We start from the raw sequence: 24,970 nt of genomic DNA, 5'->3' as shown, positions 1-24,970 counted from the left end.
CACAGTGACCTTCATGTCTTGCCTCTTCTTCCCGTGCCTAGGCTGGCCCGCATGACCCCCTCCATCCTGGGATTGATGCAGGAATTGGCAGACCAGGAAATCCTTCCCTCCTTAGATCCTTCACAGCACTATTTTGACACCTTCCGCTCTTGGTGTTAAAACCATATTCTGCCTCTACTCCAGCTATTTGTTTATTTTTTGGTCACCCTTCCAGAAACTCCTAAGGGCCAAAAGTGTGTCTTACTCAGTTTGTATCCTCTGCAGCCACCATCCCAATACCTGGCACATAAAAGTTCCTCAGTAAGTATCTACTACGTTTCATTAAGCTAAACTGCTTTGAAACTGACCAGTAAAAAGGACCAGAAATAATTAGTCAGACACCTGGTTTCCTGTCACTTGTTGGTTGGGTGCAATTTGCTTTCTTTATAGCTCTGCTCACAAAACAAATAAGATTTGTTTCCCTCTACTACCCAGAAATGGCATTTTTTTTTTGTAAAGTATGTCAAAAATTCCAGGGAATCCCAAGAAGGGAAGACACCATGTTTGTAGTATCTTGGTCACTGTCCTTACAATGTGTTTTTTGTTCATTCAACAAACAGTTATTGAGCATCCAAGTGCTGACATTGTTCCTATGTACTGGATATACAAGCAAGCAAAAAAGATAAAAGCAGAAGAAAACCCCTTCCTACCCTTATAGAGCTTATAGTCGGATGGCAGAACAAATGTCAAGTGCTCAGTAGCAGACAGTAGAAAACAGGGAAAGGAGCTGGTCCGTAGGGTTGGCGAAGGCTTCCCTGAGGAGGTAGCAACTGAGCTGCAGTCCAAATGAGGCACAGGAGTGGGGCAGAGACAGCTGGAGGAAGACAGAAGAGCAGTGCAAAGACCGTCAATGGGAGGGAGCACGGCTGACGGAAGGAACTGAGTCTGGATAGCCGGAGCGGAGGGTAAGTGATGAAACAGGAGACGTGCACAGGGGCCAGGCCATGCCAGGCTGTGTAGACCTGTGGGAGTTTGTGTGTAACATGATCAGATTTGGATTTTCAAAAATCACTTTAGTGCACAGTGATTGGAAGGCAGCAAGAGGGGCAGTGTGCAGCCTCGACAGTGCAGAAAAGCTTCTCCAAAGGTCAATCTCTGCCTTTTCAACCATCAGCCCTCTTCTTGCAGGAGCCCAAGGGCTCAAGAAGGACCTGGGACAGGCCACTGATCCACTTGGCCAGAAAAGTTTGAAAGTGGAAGATGGGTCAAACTCAACTGAAAATGTTGTAAGGTTGTTGCCAGACTCACAGCTACCCTCCTAGCTTTCAAGGGAGACTTAAAACTCACGCCTTGCCGTCTTGGTGACCATAATTACTTACTATGTGTGGGTTGTTGTCTTGAGAAAGGGAGTGTTGTTTTTCCTAAAGTAATGCAATTTAGGGTCACTATGAAAAGTAAAGAAGTGACTGATAAAAGGAGTCAAGAGTCTTAGCAAGATTCTGTGTTTGTGTCAGGGAAAGATATTTAAATTAAGGAATTTGTGAGTTGGCGTGACAGCCTGGGGGAAAACAGATACATAACTGACTTTCTGGCAGGTTCTCAGCAGGCTCCTATCTTTCCGGGTTTCCACTGGCAGAGCCCAGACACAGCCCCTCAGGCCCGAGGCCAGGTAATCATGTGTTTTGATAAAAGTGAACAGAGTATTCCTTGGAGCTGAAGAGTTCAGTCAAAATGTTACTTGCATTTACTCCAAGAAAAGCCTGGAGTTTTCTTTTTTTTCATCTTAGTCCAAGGGCGAGGTTTTCCAGAAAGTCTGAGAAGAAATTTATGCCTAGCAGTTAGAGGCCTATAGGGAAAGAAAACAATACGTTCCTTTTTTTCTGAAGAAAAGTCCAGCAAACAGCCTTGCAATCAATTTCTCTGGCGTTCCTAAGCCCTTGGAGGATGCACCTTGGCCATTTTGTACCTACACACAAAATATCATTTAGTCCAATACTGATACCACAAGAGCTGAGCCTATATACAATGGTAAACGTTGCTTAGCAAAAAAACTGGCTGTATTCCTTCATTCACTTATATGTTTCTAAATAACTGAGCATCAATTAAGTAGCCACACACTGCTACATATTGGGGTTTGCAGTGGTATGTCCAGCATCTCTGATTTCACTAGGGTGCCACCAGGGCAAATGTCTCATGAGTTCTGAGATCTGAGTCCCCACGAGTGAAGGCCTTGTTGTGAGCAATCAGGTTAGAATTCCCATCCTGCAAACTCCTGCAAAATATGTGTTGTGGGTCACAACAATGTGAATATACTTAACAATACTGAACTGTACATTTAAACGTGATTAAAATGGTAAATTTTATATTATATCCAGACAAAACTATAACTCAAAAAGATACATGCGCCCCTATATTCACAGCAGCATTATTTACAATAGCCAAGACATGGGAACAACCTAAATATCCACTGACAGATGAGTGGATAAAGAAGTGGTGCATATATACAATGGAATATTACTCAGCCACAAAAAAGAACAAAATAATGCCATTTGCAGCAACATGGATGGACCTAAAGATGATCATACTAAGTGAAGGAAGTCAGACAGAGAAGGACAAATACCCTATGATATCACTTAAATGTGGAACCTAAAATATGACACAAATGAACTTATCTATGAAACAGAAACACACTCAGATGTAGAGAACAGACTTGTGGTTGCCAAAGGCAGGGGGGTTGGAGTGGGAGTTTAGGGTTAGCAGATGTAAGATTTTATATACAGAATGGATAAACAACAAGGTCCTACTGTATAGCACATAGGGAACTATATTCAATATTCTGTGATAAACCATAATGGAAAAAATATAAAAAGGATATATATATACACACACACCTATATATCTGAATATATGTGTGTGGATATATATATACACATATATATATCTGAATATGTGTGTGTATATATATATATGTGAATCACTTTGCTGTACAGCAGAAAATTAACACAACATTGTAAATCAACTATACTTCAATAAATTTAAAAAATAAACTTAAATATATACAAAAAATAAATAAATAACTGTCCAGTTACCCATCACCCCATCTTATTTTAATCCATGGGACAGCTCATACTCTGGATTTTTCTAGGTATTTATTTATGTGTTTGTTTATTATCTGTCTCCCCACTAAAATCAGGGATCATGGCCGTCTTATTTACTTCTGCAGCCTCAGTACCTAGGAAAGTGGCTGGCACATAGCAAACACTCAATAACAATTTGTTCATTAATATTACTAAATTGCATCATTATACAAGGCAACATAGCAAATACATTAAAAACACATATTCTGAGTCCAAACCAATGTTTGGGTTCCATCCCTTCCACATTGCTATTGGCAAAATGACAATTTAACCTCTGTCTGTTTCTACACCCTGAAAATGGGAATAGTAACTACTTCACAAGATTGACATGAGAATTAGATAATGTCTTACCTTTACATGTGTATAATATGTGTTAGCTATTAATATTACAGAAAATTAAAAAGCACAAATGACATATAGCCTAACTATAGCCCCTCCAAATTTACTTCTATTGTTTGCCTAAAGGCTTGCACTCACATATTGTTGTAATTCATATGCACATAAGAAAATTAATTTTTATTGAGAACTTACTATGTACCAGTTACCATTTTAAGCACTTTATATCTGACTTATTTAACCTCTATTGATCATATGAGAAAGTTACTATTACTATCCCATTTTACAGGTGAGAAAAATTGAAGCCTAGAGGGTTTGAGTAATTTGCCCAAAGTTATACAACTAGAAAGTTGGCTCAAACTTGAAAGTTGTGCTCTGTAGACTCTGTTCTTAACCATTAGTAGCATGGGCCTCTCCATATTTTGATTAACTTTTTCAAAAACTTAACATTATAAACAGCAAGGTTCTACTCTATAGCACAGAGAACTATGTGTGTGTGTGTGTGTGTGTGTGTGTGTGTGTGTGTGTGTGTGTATAACTGAATCATTTTGCTGTACAGAAGAAATTAACACGTAAATCAACTATAGTTTAATAAAATAAAATTTAAAAATAAAAAACATTAGTTCATGCCACTAGTTTCATATATCAAAAAAGTCAACATGATTGTCATCTTTTAAAAATAGATTATCCAATTGTGATGACGGAAAGCAGTTTTTTTAAACTGTTGGTGGATATAAATTATATACTGTAAGCTCACTATTATTAGCTTCACTTTATATAGGGACTCCAAGGCAGAAGTTTCAATGATTCTCCTAACATCACACAGCAAGTTTAAGAGCCAAGTCTTCAACGTCCAGTTCTAGTACTTTTGGTCCTTCTGTAAGAGCTGCTAACTGTCTACATTAATGGAATATTACATGTTTAATATGGCAGACCCTGTTCAGTTTTGAATTAACAACTGGTGGTCGGAATTTGATATTTGGAGCATAAGTATTTCTTACCACGACTCTAAAAATCCTCTCAACCTAAATCAAGATCATGCAATGGCATTCTACAAAATCAAAGTTTTCTCCTTTTGGTTTCTGGATGGACTTTAAAAGTTTGGTCAGTTTGAAACCATAATGGCCTTCATAGTGACATGGTGGGAGAAATCCTACAAGGGTAATGGATCAACAAGAAACCCAGAATTATAGTTCGGCCTATAATTCTGTAAAGAGTAACGAAAGCGAAAAATCCAGGCCAATCACTCAAGATAAGGCCCAGTCAATGCCACGAAAATGAAAGAGGAGCAGGAGCAAATGTCTGGATCTTTCTGAGGCCTTTTTAAATTAAAGGAACAGTCATTCATTCAGACTTTGCATTTATAAACCTAGCCCGGAGCTGGGTCCCCCAGAAGCCTGTTTTATGGGGTTAAAACTCACTGCCTAGAGGGAAAAGTACCAAGTGCAGCAAGTAAAAATGCCTGTTGAGAGTGGAACTGGGACAGGCAGCTGCTAAGCAGGCCCCAATGATCCCTTCCTCCTGGATCTCATGGCCTTGTGTAATTTACCTTCCCTTGAGTGCTGGTGGGACAGGGATAAAATATGGCAAAAGTGATGGGATGTTACTTCCAATGTTAGGTTACAAAAAGACTCTGGTTTCCATCTTTCTTCCCTCTCTCACTGGTTCCCTAGCTCTGAGGGAAGCCAGCTGATATGCTGCGAGCTTTCCTGTGGAAAAGTCCATGTAGCAAGAAACTGGGGGAGACCCTCAGTGCAATGGCCAGCGAAGAAATGAATCCTGCCAACAACTGCATGAGCCAGCTTGGGACCAGATCCTCCCCCTGTTGAACTTTCAGATGAGGCTGCAGCCCCAGCTGTCACTTTGACTGCAACCTTGAGAGAGACCTTGAGGGAGAGGTATTCACATAAACTGTTCCCAGATTCCTAACTCCAGAAACTGAGAAAAAATAAATGTTTGTTATGTTAAGTGACCAAGTTTTGGGGTCATTTGTTATATAGCAATATATTTCTAATACAGAAACTTTGCCAAAAGCAAAGGCCCCATTATCTGAGGCTCACTCATTTATTCATTCTCTTAGTACCTATTTATTGAGCATTACTAAGATAAAGTCATATTAGGGACAAGAAGAGTTCCTTGTCTTCAAGGAGCTACGTTCTAGACAAGTCTACAAATATCTAAGAAAGGCAGTAATATTGAAGGTCCAGTCCAGGAAGGCATTCCCAAAGAAATGAATTCCCAAAGAGGTTCTTGACCAGACCTTGCTGGATAGACAGTACTCAACTGGCAGGCAGAGATGGCGATAGGAAAAGCCAGAGAGTGAAGTGGATGGTGGCAGGTAGGAAGCAGGTCTAGACCTCTGAGAGTGTACAAGCTAGTGGAAAAGGCATGAGGAAAAGCAACAGGGGAAAAAGAACAAGGTTCATTCAGAGTTTCCTTTCTGGCCAGTCACCACCAGCATCAGGGACTCTGGAGAAAGAGCCCATCCTCTGCCTGGTCCTAATACTGTATACACAATTTGTTGATCTTGTCAAAGATGGGGGCAGGGAGTGGAATTTCTTCCCTTCAGTTTGTACCATCTCTGAGGTCATTGCTATACTGTTCCATTGTTCCTGAGCTTGAATGAACCATTCATCACTGCAAACGACTAGGGGAAAACAAAATGCACAAAAGGCATTTTCAGATACAGCAGCCTGAGAATTTATGTCTCATCACTTGGAGGTTAGAAATGTAGCTAAAATGATGCATATGTCTCATGAAATGTGGAAGAGAGAAATTTCAGAGTCACAAGTTCAGACCACTAATAAAGATGATTTAATGATGATTGTTGTAGGAGTTTGAATTCCTATTGTATGACAATTGCACATCTGTATTATCATCATTAGACCTTTCTTTGGTTCTTTTTGGAGTCTTTGGGAAAGTCTTATAAGGTTTACTCTAAAAATATTATTTCACAAATGAAGTATTTGAGTAAAAGACACAGGATACCCTCAAACTTCGGCTAATGTTGTTTTCATCACTGGTGTTAATTTAATTTCTTCAGTTATTTAGGTCAAACATTTCTATCATGGAAGTTGTTACAAGTTGAACTGTGTAACCCCAAAATTCATATGTTGAAGTCCTAACCTCCAGTACCACAGAATGTGGCTGTGTTGGAAGACAGGGCCTTTAAAGGGATAGTTAAAGTAAAATGAGGTGATGTGGGTGACGGGTACTAATTCAGTATGACTGGTGTCCTTATAAGAAGAGGAGATTATGACACACGCACACAGGGGAAAGACCACGTGAAGACACAGGAAGAAGACTGCCATCTGTTAGCCAAAGACAATGACCCTCAGAAGAAACCAACCCTGCCAATACGCTGATCTCAGACTTCCAGCTTCCAGAACTGTGGGAAAATAAATTTCTATTGTTTAAGGCACCCAGCCTGTGTGGTACGTTGTTATGGAAGCCCTAGCAAACTAATAACTAGAAGTCTTTATAGTTTCATGAAAGGAATAAAGAGAATTCTCCCAAAAATTTTTAATCATCCTTTCACAGTAAATATATTTAACTCATCTATAACCTATTCGGTATTTGGTATAAGTTATTCATTTAAAAAAAAACTTTCTGTTAAGAAAAGATGTTCATTGGAGATAAATTAGAAAATATACATAAGCAAAATGAAGAAAATAAAAATCATTCCTCCTTTATCAATCAATATTATGATTTATCACCAATGATTTATCCTTGCAGATATATATAGTAATGGTTAAAAATATTCTGATGAAGCATGGACTTTTCCCACAGGACTTTGGTCAAGTTTGGGCAAGCTGGAACCTTCATGAGCTTCCATTTTCTCATCTATAAAACAGGGATAATAAGAACTGCCTTCCTGGGTTTTTGTCAGTTGTACAATATATAATAAAGTACAGTATATAAGCACTTAACAAAGTGCCTGGCACATAGTAAACAAACAATAAATGGTCTGTATATTTTATATAGCCTGCATTTTACTATAACAAGTCATTCTGCACATGCTATTTTTACAGTCTGCTTTTTTTTTTCATGCTTGGTATAGTTTCATTACTAGCTGTTTATGAAATTCTGTTTCTGGGTATTTAAGCACCCCACATATAAGAATATTGTTTTCGGGCTTCCCTGGTGGCGCAGTGGTTGCGAGTCCGCCTGCCGATGCAGGGGACACGGGTTCGTGCCCCGGTCTGGGAGGATCCCACATGCCGTGGAGCGGCTGGGCCCGTGAGCCATGGCCGCTGAGCCTGCGCGTCCAGAGCCTGTGCTCCGCAATGGGAGAGGCCACAGCAGTGCGAGGCCCGCGTACCGCAAAAAAAATATATATATATATATATTGTTTTCTGGTTTCATGGTGTTTTCATTTGAATACCTTTCTTCAGGCCTCTTGGTGTAGAATTCATGCCGCTTTAAGACTCTTGGTCTTTTAGCAGCCTCCTTGTGTTAGGAAGACTTCCAAAAGCACTGTTGGGGATTGAGAACTCGTTCAAGTTTGAGACGGTGCCAGTGGCAAAGAGAAAACAGAACTGTTCCTGCTGACTCTGCACTGCAGCTGCCAGATGCCTTGGTTAGCTTGCAGAAAGGGAAACAAAATGGAATGGCGAAACGAAATGCTTTGGAGACGACATGGTGGTGGCAGAACAGGGGTTTCCTCCGCTGGTGCTCTTAGCAGTGGTTCTAAGGGTCAGGATGCCCCAGGCCCACATGTCTTGAGTCAGAGCCAGGCCACCCCATGATGCGGTCAGCCTATAGCCTACAGGAGGGGACTCCAGCCGGACTGCCAAGGGTACTGGAAGTCACCGTCTCAGTGCCCCTGTACCACCACTACCCCCAAAAGCGACCTCCTCCACCTGAAGCTTTGCTCACTAAGGTTCTTAAAGTGCAAAAACTCAGGACGGTATTTAAACCCAAACTTCTTAGAATGAATGAGTTTCAAGCCCCTTCCTAAAGCAGGGGAAAGGTAAACAGCTTGAGAGAATACACAGCATGTGTGGGTAAGAAAGATATCAATTCCAAAGCGGAGGCTGGAGGCTGAAGTTAAGTCCTGTTTATCTCCAACTGTGCAAGGGTCATCGGAAGCCGTGCAGAGGGATGGGACGGCGCCATAGGTACTCAAGGTCTCTTACAAATACTCTACAGCTATCACGAAGAAAACACTCCATCCTAACCTGGCATCAGGATATTTCCTAAGGACACGCAGTCCAAGGCTGCTTCCATATAGAAAAGAACTGCTTTTATCCATAAAGTGGCACTTTATGGAAGAGCCTTGGGCTCTACGGAAAACAGGGAGGGAGGGCGGTGAGCTCCCACCTGTTAGCAGCAGTTCTTTCTTCCAGTAGTTCCATTATCACCTCAGGTCAACTCAACAAATATTTGCCAGGCGTCCAGCGTGAGCAGGACATTGCATTAAGGCGGATGTACCAAATGAAGGCTGCTCCAGGGAGCTGGAGCTTGTTCGTGCAGCAGCTTTGGCGCTGGAGGCTGTGAGGAACCCACCCCGCCGTACTCCAAGGTCAGCTGCTGGGCTCCCTGCACTGCAACGGAAGGGTCACTATAATACCACCCACTGGGGCTTTCCTGACAACCAGCTTTTCTAAAGACAAAGTGAGAATCTCTCTAATCAAGAAAAACAATTGAACACGGATCTTGGAATCACCCTGAGAAACACATGTGACTGTTTATTTCATAAGAGAGCGATTTTGTGGAAGTCCATATTCAGGACTGTGTGTCAATGGCAATACATTGCTGCAGCTGGCTATGTATATTTTAATGTCTTTTTTTCTGCTGGTTTTTCTACCAGAGTTTGGAAGCACAGAAGGTCACCAACATAAACTTTATGCTATAAAGATGCCTCAGTAGAACCGCTAAAATGACACAATTCCCAATTACAGCTAAGCAATTCCACCCATTTTGGGGGGATGCCTGAAGACACGGGGTCTTCATTTCTTCATGTGAAAAATGAGCACTGTGCTGGCCAGATGAATCCCAGTGCCTCCCAGGCCTACAGTCACCTTCCAAAGGAAACCGCCACTTGGAGCCCTGTGGAGGAAAACTGCTCCAGGCCAGCAGTCCCAGCTCTGGCTGCACATTAGAATCACTGGAGAGCTTTTAAAACATGCCACTATCCAGGCTCACCCCACATATTCTAATTTCAGGGTTCCGATTAATCCTGGATGGGGTCTAATTTCTAAGTCATCACAGAAGATTCTGTTTTGCAGCCTGGGTTGAGAACCACTGCTTCAGACCATTCCATAAGCTGGAGAGATCAAGCACGACTCCACCCCCCCTCCCCCATATGCAATCAATGGGACCAATGTCGAACTCTTAACCCAAGGACAGCCAAGACCTAAGTTGGCCTGGGTCCTCTGAGGTGGCCTGTGTTGGGATCTCCAAGGCAATCCCCATATTCAGAGATGTGCTACAGGGACTCATCACATAGTTGGACTCATGGTTAAGATTTATTACAGTGATGGAGTAAGGATACACAGCCAGATCCTAATGGAAAAAGACAGGCAGAATCTAGAGAAATCCATGCACAGGCTTCCTATGCTCTCTTTCTATGAAGGGACACACTTGAACACATTACTTTCTCCAGCAATGAAGAATGTAGTAGTATGTGTGCAATGTTTCCTCCAGGAAAGCCCAGTAGAGACAGAACATTCAACATGTTTACTGGGGACTGGTCACATCTGCACTCTCTGCCTAGCATGCATCAAAATTCCATACTCCCAGAAGGAAAGCAGGTGCTCAGCATAAATATCCTCGTTTGCACAAACAGTCTAGGCACAGAGAACCACCCTTCTCAGTTCTGAGAATGGCGGAAACACCCACATACCAGCCAAAGGCCAATCTTGCAAGCAGGCCTTTCCAAAGAGAGCAGTCTCAGGCCTGCTGTGTTAACTCTTTTCTGCACACGGCCCAAAACAGATGCTGATTATCAGTTAGATGGGTAGATTCTGTCTCAGGAATTTGCCTTGGGAAATAAGAACAGCCTGAGGAAGTTGTTTTGAGAGGAGAAGCGACCACACACAAAGAGAAGCAAAGATAAGAACATGACCCAGTCACACGATGGCGATGCTCCAGTGAAGGGCACAAACTCCAGTGCTGAGGATTCAGCAAGGCAGCTCAGCTATCAGATCTCTGTCGGCTCTTCTGCCTCCCAAATCCTGTTGTTCTTCTTTCCCTGAAACCTGTCACCCCAGCCGTTCCTGGGTTTCCATGAATATTCTGTGGAGCCACTTTATAAGTCTGTCCTCCCTATATGTAGCTTATCCTCGCTCCAAACCTCCATCGCTCAGCCAGAGTACGTCTCAATATCTTTTAACTAAAAGAGCTCACAAGCTCGCTCATCACACGATCCTGACCCAGGACCCTCAGAGGTAGGCAGAGAAAGACCAACCAACCACAACCTCAAAAAAAGGAAAAAAGGCGTGTGAGTCGTCAGCCAGACTAGGCTTCACAAAGCCACAGTTATTCTTAGCCACACACTGCCCTCCACATCAAGTGGACTTTTGGCTGAATTGGGTGATACCTTTGCAGAAATGATTACAAAGTTTCGGTGATGGAGACCATGAAGATGTGGTCTTTGTGGTCCCGGAATACAAAACAACTAATGGAGAATTGTGGAAAAGTTCCCAGCTCTATGAAACTCATCCAGTTATAACTTGGTCTCACTCATTTAATGTTTAGCTGGACGTATCTATGGGCTTCAAAATCATTTTAAACAGTGAAATAACCACATAAATATTCCGTTCAGATGCTGTGAAATTCAAACTTTTAGGTTGAAGGATTAAGACCTTCCTCTATCAAAAGAGCACGAGTTTATTCCTCTCCATTCTACAACCCATCTTTCCAGTGCTAACACTATCACCATTACATGTTCTTCCTATCACAATGGTTGTTGATTCAAATAAATCAGAGAATGTTAGAACTGGAAGAGACATTACCAATCACCTGAAAATCAAGCCTCTGGTTTCAGAGATGAGAAGCTATAGGCCCAGCAAGATTTATAGGCTTATCCAAGGTCTCACAGCTGGCTTGAACCAGAGCAGAACTAGAACTCTTAATCTCCTGACTCCCAGGCTAATTTATTGCCACTCTGGGCTCTTCGTGTTGGTCTTTTCCTGTGCGAGAGAATTCAGGCTCCAAAACTGTGGATAACTTCTGACTATTTTTGCAGCTGCTATCTTTCCAAAGTCTATTATCATTCCCAAAAAATATTAACATTCACAAGGCTGTGGATTTGTGATTGTGCAATAAGTAAATAACACATCGTTCTCAAATGTGCTAATCTTTGCAAACCAAGATCACGTGTTTGTAAATACCAGGAAGCTACACTCAAAATATGTACTTCTGAGTTTCTAAGAACAAGTCAGCACGATGTGCTTTTTGCTAGTTACACTTAAAAGAGAATTTAACCTTCACTCACTCATTTACTTTTAAAACTACGTCACATGACAGTATTCAATTCAAAAAAGGTAAATGTTACCTGTATAACAACTTTACTCAGACATTAGGCATCAGTTAATCTATCAGTGATCAATGAAAAATAACTTAGTTATTAACCATTATTAGAATCCCAGCTGTTCCAGGATTGGGGGTGGTGAAGGGAGACAAAGCAATACAAAGTAAGATACTCTCAGAGCATTTAATGTGCAGAAGACAAAATGCAGAGAGATATTAAAAATGTGCAGAAAAATATTAAAAACAATAAGCACTAGATCATACAGTATATCTTACAATAATACCCCAAGAACTCAAGGACAAGAGAATAGCAGAGACAGGATGGGTCCAATTAATAGTTTCTGACTGGGCATTTGTGATTGGACGTGGTTAAAATAGAGCATTTTTGCTCCGAGGCAGAGTAGAAAAGCAGGACAACTTTGATGTCAATCTGATTTTTATTTCTAATTTTTTCATCCACATAATGAGTATTTATTGAGCACATTTTTATGTGCCTAACACTTTGCTGGCCATTGCAAAGGATCCAACTATGGGAGCATTGCTTAAATTCTCAAGGCCTCAGATTCCTTACCACTGAAATATGAAAAGTGTATCAGATAATATTAGGTCCCTTCTAGTTCTTACTTTCTAGGAGTCTAACATCTCCAAGATGAAGAAGGAATTCCTGATAAGCTCTTATAATATTAGGTCCCTTCCAGTTCTTACTTTCTGTGAGTCTAACCTCTCCAAGATGAAGAAGGAATTCCTGATAAGCTCTTACAATCTGTTTGAAACAACAAAATTTGTGTGCATGGAAACAGGAATACAAAATACCCGATTTTCAGGGGTTCTAAAGTTTTTTGCCCTCCTAACACACAGGAGATTTATAACACATTTCTTTCAGTGGCTCAGTCAGTACACTTGGAGAACATGCCCCACAGAGGGGAGAATCAAAATGGCAGTGGAAAACTAAATAGGTTTGAAAAGTTCTCCCAGGTGATCCAGACATGAGCCCCTCTTCTCAGAGGGGCTCTGCCACCTCTTTGCTCAAGTAAGAATCATTGGATTAAATGTTCAAACGAATGGAATAGTTCTGATGAAATGTGCTGAAATGGTAAAGAATAAAAACTTTCTTCTTTCATTCAAGATAAATTCAAATACCTGCTGTGTTCCAGTCATTGTGCTAGGTATTACAAATTAAAACTAAAGAAGCAAACCAGAGACCCGCCCTTCAGGGACTTAGAGCATGGTAGCCTAGGTCAACTACAGGACACTACAGGCTACAAATATCAGAAAACCTGACAGGCTTAAACACTAAGGACTGTGATTGGATGATGTAGCTGGAATCCTAAAAGTAGGGCAGGCATCACAGTTGGCTTCATCTAGTGATTCCAATTAGTTGGTTTCAAGGAACCTTGGCTTCAAGTCCCAGCTCCTCACTTACTAGCAACATGACTCCGGCGAGTTGTTCAGTTTCTCTAAATCTCAAGTTCAACATCTGTAGAACAGGAATAATAATTGTTCCTGCCTCAAAGCGTTGCTATGAGGATTAAATGGGACAATGGTAATGAAGCACTTAGCCTGATGCCCAGAAAAAAGCAAAGGCTCAAAACAGTTATTATCTCTATCATCATAATTAAAGTGGCTGACTATGTGCAAAAGTGAGACTTAAAAAAAAAATACAGAATTTTACAACCCACAGCTAAGCTTGTGAAAAAAGACAAAAAGTTGGTTGAAAAGTGATTTGGGGGCTTCCCTGGTAGTGCAGTGGTTGAGAGTCCGCCTGCCAATGCAGGGGAACTGGGTTCGTGCCCCCGTCCGGGAAGATCCCACATGTCGCAGAGTGGCTGGGCCCGTGAGCCACGGCCGCTGAGCCTGCAAGTCCAGAGCCTGTGCTCCGCAACGGGAGAGGCCACAACAGTGAGAGGCCTGCGTACCGCAAAAAAAAAAAAAAAAAAAGTGATTTGGGAAGGATAATTTGCAGAATGTAGCAGAAGCCCTTTCGGAGAAAGGAAGATAAAAGGGTGGTAACTGGAGGGAGATCTCAGGATGGAGATAGAACTCGTTATTTTGGAAGTAAAGAAACCTGGGTATTTTTATAGTCTGCGAGGTGGGATCTAGTAGAGGTGAAGAAGCTGAAAATACTAGAGAAAAAGAGAATATTGCAAATTGCAGAGGAGATGGACACCAAACACAGGTGTAGGGATTTGCCTTGAGCAGGTGATATGATGACAATTTTTTAATTATTCCATTTTATTAAACGCTTACCTATGCCAGGCACCAGCCTAAGTACTACGCATGTTATCTTATGTTAGCCTCACAACAACGTTAAGAAGTACATACTTTTTATCTCCATTGAGCACCTCTGTTCAAATCTAAAACTGAGGTTTGGAAATTGTTAAATAACACCTAGGACTTCCCTGGTGGCGCAGTGGTTGAGAGTCTGCCTGCCGATGCAGGGGATGCAGGTTCCTGCCCCGGTCCGGGAAGATCCCACATGCCGCGGAGCGGCTGGGCCCGTGAGCCGTGGCCGCTGAGCTTGCGCGTCCGGAGCCTGTGCTCTGCAGCAGGAGAGGCCACAACAGTGAGAGGCCCGCGTACAGCAAAAAAAAAAAAAATAATGAACAAATTTTTAAAAATTAAAAAAAAAAAAAACACCTAGTAAAAATGGAACACAGATATGAACTTGACTTTCACACCAAAACCTGTGTCTTGATACCTAAGTTAAACTGAGGCAAAGAAATGAGAAGAGGTGCATATATTACATATACTAAAACATCTGTAGCTTGGGGATAGCAATTAGTGGGAGTCTGTACTGGATAGAATCCGTATTCTCCAGGAAGTATACAAAATTAACTACTGAGATAGAGGAGTTCAGACAATGTCTAGAAGTCACAAAGGAAGGAAAAGAATTACTGGGGGAGAGGCAATAGTCAATAAGAATTTTCCAGAATCAGTGAAAGATTTAAATGTTCAGATTTAAGAATCACAATGAACACTAAGCTAAACAAGTAAAAATTAAGCCACACTTAGATTCACCCGGGTAAGACTGCAGAACACCATTGAAAATAAGAAAATTTTAGTATTCAGAACAAAAAAAAACCAGATTACCTACAAAGTAACAATTAGACTAAAGCAGACTTCTCAACAGGAAAAAACAAAGACCACAAAATAACAGAAAGTGCTGAGGAAAAATATCTGCTAATATCATTCAAGAGGAGAGATAAAGTTTGAGTGTGTATGTTTTCAAACAGTCCCTGAAAGAACTACTAAAGAATGTACTTTAGAAAGAGGAAATTTAACAGAAAAGGAATGAGTGGAGAGCAAAAACCAGTATGGATCAAAGAACTTGGTAAATATTGATACTTTGGTAAATATTCATTCACTGTTTGAAATAACAACAATAATAATGACAACTGAAGAGAGGAATTTAAATGAAGTAACACTAAGATACTTAAAAAATAGAAGAAGGGGAAGGTGATTTAAATTAAAGAATTCTAAAGTCATTATTTTGTTCAGAAATAGTGTAGACATATCAATTTTTGACTTTTTAGAGTATGTTTCTTTTTGTAACAGTAACCGCTATCAAATTACAATCTCCACTTTTTTTTTTTTTGCGGTACGCGGGCCTCTCACCGTTGTGGCCTCTCCCGTTGCGGAGCACAGGCTCCGGACGCGCAGGCTCAGCGGCCATGGCTCACGGGCCTAGCCGCTCCACGGCATGTGGGATCTTCCCGGACCGGGGCACGAACCCGTGTCCCCTGCATCGGCAGGCGGACTCTCAACCACTGCGCCACCAGGGAAGCCCACAATCTCTACTTTTAAAGGCAGAGAACTTCAAAATCATGGTTTTAGAGTGAACATAGGAATGGGTGTGACTAACTGTAGGTGTAATTAATTTCTATAGAGAAAAGGATCTAAAGGAAATAGGACCAAATGTTAGTATTTGTTAGTATCTATTATTTTCTGTATTTTTGAAATATTTTGCAATTAATTTTTTTTTAAAAAAAGAAGAAGCTTCTGGTGCTTTTAACTGACAGGTTTTGCTTGATCACATATCAAGCCACAATCGCTGAACCTTCACTAAACAAAGAAGAAGCTGAACCAGCGAAGCTCATATTTGTCTAGCTAGGGCCTCACCACCTGCAGAAGCAGAAGTACATGATATGTTCCTTTCTGTTTCTGTAAGCAATGTGTCCCTGTGAGGCATCTGGACTTTGAGCACGTGAGTCAGGCTCATAGTTACAGCCTGTCTCACCAGGTCACAGTGACCTTTGTGATTATCACTTAGATGCTTCTGGAAGGATAATCTTAGTAGTCTTTCAAAGTCCTTTCCAAGTCTCTGTCAGTCTATGTTTATCATTTTCATGGTCTAATTGGGCAGTTTTCATAAACTGATACAAAGTGTCTTCTGCATGAGCACAGTCAACCTTTACAGCTGTTGTAAAGAGAGTATCACTCTAACTCTGCCTGGCTAGAGTTGGTTGGTTGGTTTTTTAATGGGATATGAGTCCTTTAATAGCAGTCTAATCCCTTCAATTTACAAGAAAGTGAGGGCTAGAGAAATCAGTCTTCTTGCCCAATATCTTACAACTAATAAATGAGAAAGCTGAAAATCAAATTTTGGACCCATCACTATCATCATTCTCTAAGATAATGCCTACATTCCTAAGCTGTTACAGGAAGAAGTATGTTATCTGTGAAGATCCTGAAAGTATCGATCACAATGACATCATGATTTATAGCCACCTGATTTAACCCCAGTAGAACAGCAAAGGGCAGTGCCTCTGGCATTCGAGGCCACACCCCCGGGCTATTCATGTCTAGCCTGTGCCTATCCAATGCAGCCAGGCTTCTGGGATCTTCAGAGGTAAGTCCTCCTGCATGACCCCAAGTTGTGAATCCAAGTTGTGAAGAGTTTGAGGAAGACACATTTGCTGACAACACAACCTTAACAACAGCCATAATGTTGCTAACATGGTTAGACACACCTCACTGGAATGATCAAAACTGCCCAGGTCACCCGCTGTTGGGTTAAAGAACCACTACCCTGGAGAGGACTCTGAGAAGTCACAAAGGACACCGAGATCTAACCACAGCACTTTTCAAACTTTCACGTGCACATGAATCATGCAGGTATCTTATGAAAATACAGATTCTGATTGAGTGGGCTGGGGTAGGGCCTGATATTCTACATTTCTAGCAGACTTCCAGGTGGTACCCATACTGCTGGTCTCACGGGTACCCTTCAAGTAGCCAGGCTTTTCCCGGTGCACAAAATTCTCACAGGGTCTGTGATGAGACTGTGCTTCTCTAAGGCAGGACTTTGGCGGCCAGGGAGGGTTGGAAGCAGGTGGACTGTGTGAGCAGTATGCACAGAACTAGTCACGTGCCGCCAGAGTTACGGGGGTGAACACATGACCGTGAATGATTAATGAACCTGAAGGAGGAGCCTTCTGGGAGAGAAAGGTTTCTGGGAGAGAAAGGTTTCTGAAGGCTTCTGGGAGAGAAAGGTTTCCTTTTTTTGAGAGAGGTTTTGAAAGTGGCTCTTGATGGTTCATTCACCTTCCAGCCAAGATGGAGTAGCCAGCACCAGTACCCTCCTGCCGGAAACTACTAAAACACAGGGTAAAAATATATAAAACAATGATTTTCGGACATTGGACACCAGGTTGTGCAGGACAGTAATCCCTGGGAAAGGGGAAAAACTGAAAAAAATAAAACAGAGTGTCAGTGACCTGTGCAACAACTTCAAACAACATAATTTTATGTTATTGGATTAACTGGGGTGGAGTGGTGATAGAAGAAAATATTGGAATAGATAACGGTTGAAATTTTTCCAAATTTGATTTAAAAAAAAAAGAAACTCAAGATTTAAGAATCTCAATGAGCCCCAAGCACAAGATAAAAGAAGAAAAGAAAGGAAAGAAAGAAAGGGAGAAAGACCAGATCATTATAGTACAGATAATTTGTCAGTGGTGGAAATCTATAAAATATTTTCCCTTAAAAAGAAGTCTGTATGTTAACCAGTTTTGAAGAACCTGTTTTAAATGAATTGCTGTTCTCCTTTAAGTCAGTACTGCAATGATGATAGTTTGATTTCTGTTTCTGCAGAACTCAAAACTAGCTTGGATGTGTGAACAGATCTCATTGTTCTGCTAATGTATTATGCATCTTGGTCACATGTTCAGGCCAGACCAGGCTCAAAAGGCAGCCACAAATTCTGCGCCCATGAAATTATCTGTTTCACCACAGCTACGAATCCTATAGTCCTTTCATGTGTGTACTTAGGGGCTCGATTTCCATCCCATTCTTCATTTAGATATACTGAAGGCCGACATGGTCTATACGACCTCCTGCAAACTATTGTGAGTGAAAATATGATGATGATTTTTTCTTACTTAATTGTTCCAAGTTTCACATACCCTTCATGTCTGCCATGTCCTCTCAAGCACTGCTTGCTCCCTCTCTCACAGTTTCACAATACACACCACTTACTGTCCAAGAGCACAAGGAGTGTCCAAGAATCCAATGATGAAAGAGGGAGAGAGGGAACTGGACGCTGTCATCAGCCGCCTAGCACCACTGTCACTCTTGGCCCTGCTCTAGCTAACGATTGCTTGTCCCTGCTCTGGGTTATAGTTCCAAGGTTTCAGCTCTTCCACCCTTTGATGCTTAGCCACTTTTTCTGCAAAGGCTTGAAATCATGCCATAGTGAATGTGTCATCTAGGAGGGGTTCCTGCCTTCAACACACTCTGCCCTGAAACCAGTCTTTACCCAAAATCCTTAGACCCCTGCACTGAGTCTTGAATCCCTTGTCCTCCTGGTAAGGTCTGCTTTAGGGTCCATGCTGTCCTTCCCTGTCAGCAGACTCCAGTTCAGCCTAAAGGTTTCTCTAATCTACCTTTAGCAGGTCCAGGGCATTCCCATTTCTTCCTCATAGGAAGGCCTGATCTCTTTATGTAATTGGTCTCCCCTTCTCCGGAACTCTGCCTACCAAGCGAAGGGCTTGGATAAGGGCTTGTATCATCAGATACAAAACGTTCTGTCCCCTTTCTCAGGATATCAGCTCATTCGAGTCTCATCTTTGATAACTGAGAGAAGGCTACTCATCCTTCTCTTAAGGAGGACTTCATGCATAAAAGTGAAACAAATGTCAATGCTTAGGTGATTTTTTTATCTCTTTCTATAAATATGGAAATTGCTCACACGATATTTTAGAATTCTGCTTCAGCCCCTCACCCCATTATTCAGAATCTCCACCATACTAAGAAAGCAGAAAGAATTCCAAAGGACATATATCTATAGGTGGAAAAGAATCGCACTGCTTTTGTTTGCTTATTTTAATACCAATGATCATTTTTAGACATCAAGACCTTCTAACAGATTCTAATTCCAAGGAATCCCAAGCTCCCTATAAGTCCTCCCGGCTCCTATCTTGCCTATCTTAACATAAATGAGTCCTTTCCTACCGACTTGGGTGCACAAGAATTTCCTGTCCTCCCTGCTCCCAGGCCAGGGCCTCTCTACCAGGGAGTTGTCTCCACTTGTGCCACAAAGGGTAAGCTCAGATGCTTAGTTTGGAACTCTTCCCTTGCCCTTCCTGGGTATGACTGAGGAACAAAAACTAGGAAGGAGACATCCCAGAGAGTGGATGTTTCTCACTTAGATCTAAAAAATCTCTATCCTAATAAACAAGCCCTTCACAAACGACCAATCAGAAAAACTGTTAGTACCTCTAGCATCTAGCCATTGCCTAGGACGTAGTAGGCACCTGTTCAATACTGAATAAATAAATGAACAAATCTGTGCCTTTCCATGTGTCTCTGACTGCAGCAAATATCATGAATTTCAATCACTTAATATATTATACGTCTATATTCGTACTTTAACAGGAACCTCCCAAAATCTTAAGGCAAAAGAAATTATTATTGCTCCAAAACACCATGGTTACTCCAATAATAGGATTCCAATATTGGCTATTTTTGCTGTCTGAGGATCATTAACACTAGCTTCTACAACAACCAACCCTAAAACTTCATCAAGCCACAGCTGTTTTATTTCTAGTCCACTCACATTCTGATGTTCATTGGGTGGCTCTCCCAGGTGGATTTCTTCTAAGCTTTAACTCAGGGATCCAGGCTCCTTCCATCTGTGGCTCTGCCTCCTGGAAAGGAAAAAGAAGAGTAGAAGATCTAGGAAACGTGAGTGGCTGTATCACTTCTACTAATATTCTATTGTCCAGAACTAGTCTTATGGTCCCAGCTAGATGCAAGAGCATCTGGTGGGAAATGGGATTTTCTTGTTTGCTCAGGAATTGAATGTATACAGTTTGGTGAACACATTGCACTATCTTTGCCATAGGGGCTAAAGGAGAATTTCATGTTGGGGGGCCAGGACCTCACTAACATTGTAACCTTTACCCTATTTCTCCTATGCCTTTCTCTTCAGTGCAGATTCATCATGCATATCCCCTCAGTCAGTCACTTAGAATATAAAAGCTTTCACTATGATCTGAAAAATTAAACACATTATACAAGTAGGGTTATTCCATGTAAACAGTTTGGTTTCAAAGTCCATGAGTATGTTGCTTATGAGACAAAAATTGTCTAGAGAGTCAGCAAATATTTGCTATTCATGGTGAAAGTGACAGCAATGATTTTCTCTGCCTGATCTCTGGCCTTAACCCTTTCCATCTCAAAACTCTCCCTACAAAGTCCTGCAACTCTTCCCAGTTTCACTCTGTTCAGTTCCCAGTTCTCCTGGGGGAAGTAAAGTCATTTCTACAGCCTCAGGTCAAGCCAAAATGAAGTCTTCTCAAGTCACGATTTTTGGTGCTAATCCTAACCTTCTATAGCTATTCCCTCACTGTCTACTGCTATTCATTATATGTACTTCTCTCTGCATCTAGGTAACTCCTTTCTTACCTATCATCCTCTACAGATCTGTGGGCCTAAGTACCACCTCTGTGTGGCACGATCAACAGCATACATTGAAACAAAGGTCCCTTACCACTACATCCTCAGTGCTTACTATGGTCTCCTAATCAGCTGTTGTCACTGACCTTCTCACCAGCTTCTGGTGAGGATTCTGTTGACAAATTCTTCTTCTCCACTTCCCAGTTAGCTGTTTGTACCCAGGATCGCCTCACCCTCAAGCCAGTGATCAAAGGGCCTCGGGGAAATCAAAAGGGCTTAGCAGCAGAAGGAGCCCTGATTTCTCTCGGCATTTGCTGAGAACCTACTGTTTTCTACACAGTTCTAAGAGCTTTCAAAGCATTGTCTCAAGGAATCCTCAGAATGCCTAAAGACTATTATGACTTCCCTTTCACAGGAAGTTCTGTAACTTGCCCAAGGCTCACACTAACGGCAGAGCAGCATCCAGGCATCGTGGAGCATGAAGCAGCATCATGGTGTAGATGTGTGTGGAGAGAAACAGGAAGGCGGGGAGGGGATTCCCTCCTCTGTGCTAACGGTGGGACTACATGTGAAGAAAATCTGGGCAGGAGGATGCTAGTGCCCTGCTTCTCCCCCTCCCCCTCCCCCAGCTGCTGCACCAAGAGCCAGGGGCTCCCAGCCGCCCTCCCTCTCTGGCAGGCCCAGCTGCAGTTTCAAATGGCTCATTTTTCTACTCTCAGTACCTAAATGGGTCAACTCCATTCAAAGGGGAAAAGAGAAGGAAGCTGTGTTTTGGCATTTAACCCCAAAAGCATTCTTCCAGCCAGTTTTTCCATTAATAAAACCAGCCCTTTAAACCTCCAGTTTTCAGAAAACTTGTACCATTTACACAGTCACGGAAAGACAATCAGGAAGCCTCATACTCTCAGCACGCCGCCTTTGACTGCTTGATAAGGAACCGCAGAAGACAAACTGCAGATGGGTTCACTGAACTCTTTCCTCGGAAACACAGAGCACCTCGTTCCTGTCACGTCCCTGGTGACAAGGAGGAACCACAGCTCTCCTCACACGGAGCAGCCGGGACGGAAGCTGAGAAGAGGCTTCATCTGCCCCGAGAACCCACGCTGTCACCCTTCATGCTCCTGGCCGTGCTGGCTCAGCTGCTGAACCGCGTGTACACTGTTGCCACCTCCTGGGGCTCCTTTCCCCTCCCCACTCCCAGCCGGATCACTTTTCTCTTGTGCACATTTAAAAAGCACAGTCAGGTGAACAGAAACACAGCAGCTTCTGAGAACAAAGTCAGACTAGAATAGTCTATGTTCCAAACTGAACTTTCTGATCTTTTTGTCTTACTTGCTGTTCAGAAAGGAACTTGCAAACGCCTTCCCTGTCCAGTTTTGCTTTGCAAAGGGAGCCAACAAAGTTCATTGAAACCTCCCCACCTTCCCAGGGTCTCAGGCACGGAGGGACGTTGCCAAAATAGGTGTGAGCTCCCTTTTCCTTAAAGAGCTGACTCTTAGAGAAGGTCAGTTAACCACCTTCCTATCGCAACGAAATGACTTAGTTTCAAATTCTTACAAAAATCACATCAGAATCATGGACTCTCGGAGTCTTTTTTGGATGCTTTGGCCACAAGTTTGCTGGCATTTAAAAAAAATCAACAAATCTTTTCTGATGAAGAACAATTCTTTTCATCCCTCTATTTGAGAATTTATTTCAATTTTTCCTAACAATCCCAGGGGAGTTTTTTTTTTTAACTTTTTATCTTCTATTGGAGTATATCCGATTAACAATGTTGTGATAGTTTCAGGTGCACAGCAAAGTGACTCAGCCATGCATATCCATGTATCCATTCTCCCCCAGACTCCCCTCCCATCCAGGCTGCCACATAACATTGAGCAGAGTTCCTTGTGCTGTACAGTAGGTCCTTGTTGGTTATCCTTTTTAAATATAGCAATTGAAACCAGTGGAGTTTCAATTTGAGAATGAGCAACAATATTTAGGATGAAACTTCTTGTCCACTCTTGCCGGGCAGGTGCTCCCACAGGGGGTCAGGGAACTGGCAGATCCCCTGGGCTTCTTGGCATCTGCCTTCTGACAGTCACTGCAGGACAGGGGCAACCAGTGCTTGGGTGGGGTGACAGGAGCCCTACCTCACCCACCTCCACATCTACTCCCATCATGATGGAGACGCACTGAGATGAGAAGGGAATCATCTAATGCAGGAGGGAATCCATACAACCACATAGTTTATCTTCGTTTTCAGTGTTCAAAATCTCATACCACACCACACCACACACACGGCCACCCCATGTGTGCCAAACCCACTGAGCTGCAGCTTAGGTTCCACAGTTTAAGTAGCAGATGTCATGTACTACCTTGCTTCGTGGTTTATCACGTGTTGCACAGTTGCAGCTGCTCTGAGCCGACAGGACGTCATGAGCTGCTGTGGCACGTGGGTGGGGTGCAGTGGGGGGATGCCCCTCCTCCTTACTACTACGTTATTGAGGACACCTTTTAATGCTATTAGTACAACAGTTTTTACTGACCAGGAGACCGGGTTGCTGAGTATCTAAGGATCACTGTCTGCATCTCCCTGAGAGGACCCTGTCAGAAAAAAAAAAAAAGACAAGAACGGCATCGCATATCAATATCAGGTTTTTGGTTCAGAGGCTACTGTTGCGTAGAAGCCCTATTATGTGTAAGGATTCCCACTTCCAGACTCTTTTTGAGCTGTCATTTGATCTTCATCTAGGCCGTGATTCTAAGCCGGCACTAGTCTTCATCACGCTCCCCTGGAGTTACTGACTTGCATTCTAGAACGGGGCTGCGGCTCGCCTGTTTCGTATCTGCAGCACCTTGCACACGCAGGGCACACCACAGGGCACTGTCACAGGTGTTCTCCGTTTGCCCCACCCTGCTCTGTGCCTGCATCAGGAGAGGTTCCTTGCCTCCAGCTTCTGGATGGATTGCACCCATGGAGCGCATTGGCAGGAGACTGGACGGAGGGAGGATGCAGCGATAGAGCCCCTTCCGACCAGGCTTCAGTCTGGCAGCAGGTACATCCCTCTGCCGAAGCCACAGGGGCCACGGGCAGCCTTTCCTTTGGCTGCGGCTCTCACTAGCTCTCACTGATGATGACTCCCTCCCTTTGCCCTGCAGGCCCAGGGTAAAGGCTCCCTCTGCTCTCGTCTTAGCCAGCATAGGGGGTCTGGGTGGACCTACCCACACAGTATTTGCCAAATCGGGAGTCACTGCGTTCTCACACGCTAAGTGCATGTGAAGAGATTTCTAGAAGTAGTTCTCAAACAGTATTCCCAAAGTTCACTGGAAACTGGGGCTGCAAGAAGTCCCTGCTCTTAATTCCTTTTTATTTATTTTACATAGTGGACTTCCAGGTATGGTTATAATTGCACCTAACTTTTAAATTTTTTTAAAAAAATATTGAAAACCACAGATGCATTATGGAATGTAAGTGGTTTGACATCAGAGTCCTCGTCTATCTTGTTCACTGAGAACCCCCAAACTCTGGAGGAGGGTGGACACAGAGTAGGCTTTTGATAAATATCTGTTGAAAAAAACATAAATGAACAATCTGTTAACCCACTGAATCCTCACAACAGCTGTGTGTGAAAGATGAGGCGGGTATTTTCTCCCACACTTTCCTAGGAGGAAACTCAGCTTCAGAGACTTGACCAAAGGCAAAGTCGCCTGTGCCCACCATGAGTTTGGTCTCGGTGGTTTATTAAGAATAAATATGCCTGTGCATGGGGGCTGTGATGTGTTCACACCCTTTCTCCCACCCATGTTAAAAGGTGCCCAGAAATGAACAAACAGCAAAGATGACAGAAAATTCGAGTATTTTGTGCAGTGGAAGATTAATAAATCTAAAGTGAGTAACTTGGTATAAAATAAAGTCTCTCATCTGATGTGAGGGCAGCCTCACGGTCACCCTCCTCACCCTCCACTAGGTCTGGGACACTGGTCCCCTAACTGCAGTGCTGGGACCTCTTTTACCAGATCCTTTTGGTCTGATGGATTTCTTCTTTTCTCCTGTACCCTTTCTTCTACCCTCAGATTCCTAAATATTTAAGATCCAGGATCTACCCTCAGAATGTCCGCTCCCTACCTCAGTGAGAACGGCTGAGCCAGTCACCTAAGCCCCT

The 24,970-nt window shown here is 42.6% G+C and overlaps 1 protein-coding gene across 1 annotated transcript in view; it reads right to left on the bottom strand.

Annotated features, from left to right (window-relative positions):
• Positions 1–24,970, bottom strand: part of SELENOP (selenoprotein P) — a 60,207-nt gene that overhangs the window by 20,452 nt on the left and 14,785 nt on the right. The window contains 1 exon segment of the mRNA XM_027101183.1: positions 19,984–20,074. Coding sequence (XP_026956984.1) covers positions 19,984–19,997 — 14 coding nt within the window. The 5' untranslated portion in view covers positions 19,998–20,074.

The sequence above is a fragment of the Aethalodelphis obliquidens genome, unplaced genomic scaffold, assembly GCF_003676395.1.
Source record: "Aethalodelphis obliquidens isolate GAN/ISIS:26980383/991018 unplaced genomic scaffold, ASM367639v1 scaffold4, whole genome shotgun sequence".
NCBI classification, from domain to species: domain Eukaryota; kingdom Metazoa; phylum Chordata; class Mammalia; order Artiodactyla; family Delphinidae; genus Aethalodelphis; species Aethalodelphis obliquidens.
Note: the sequence above shows the minus strand (reverse complement) of the source record. Positions and strands in the feature narration are given on the sequence as shown.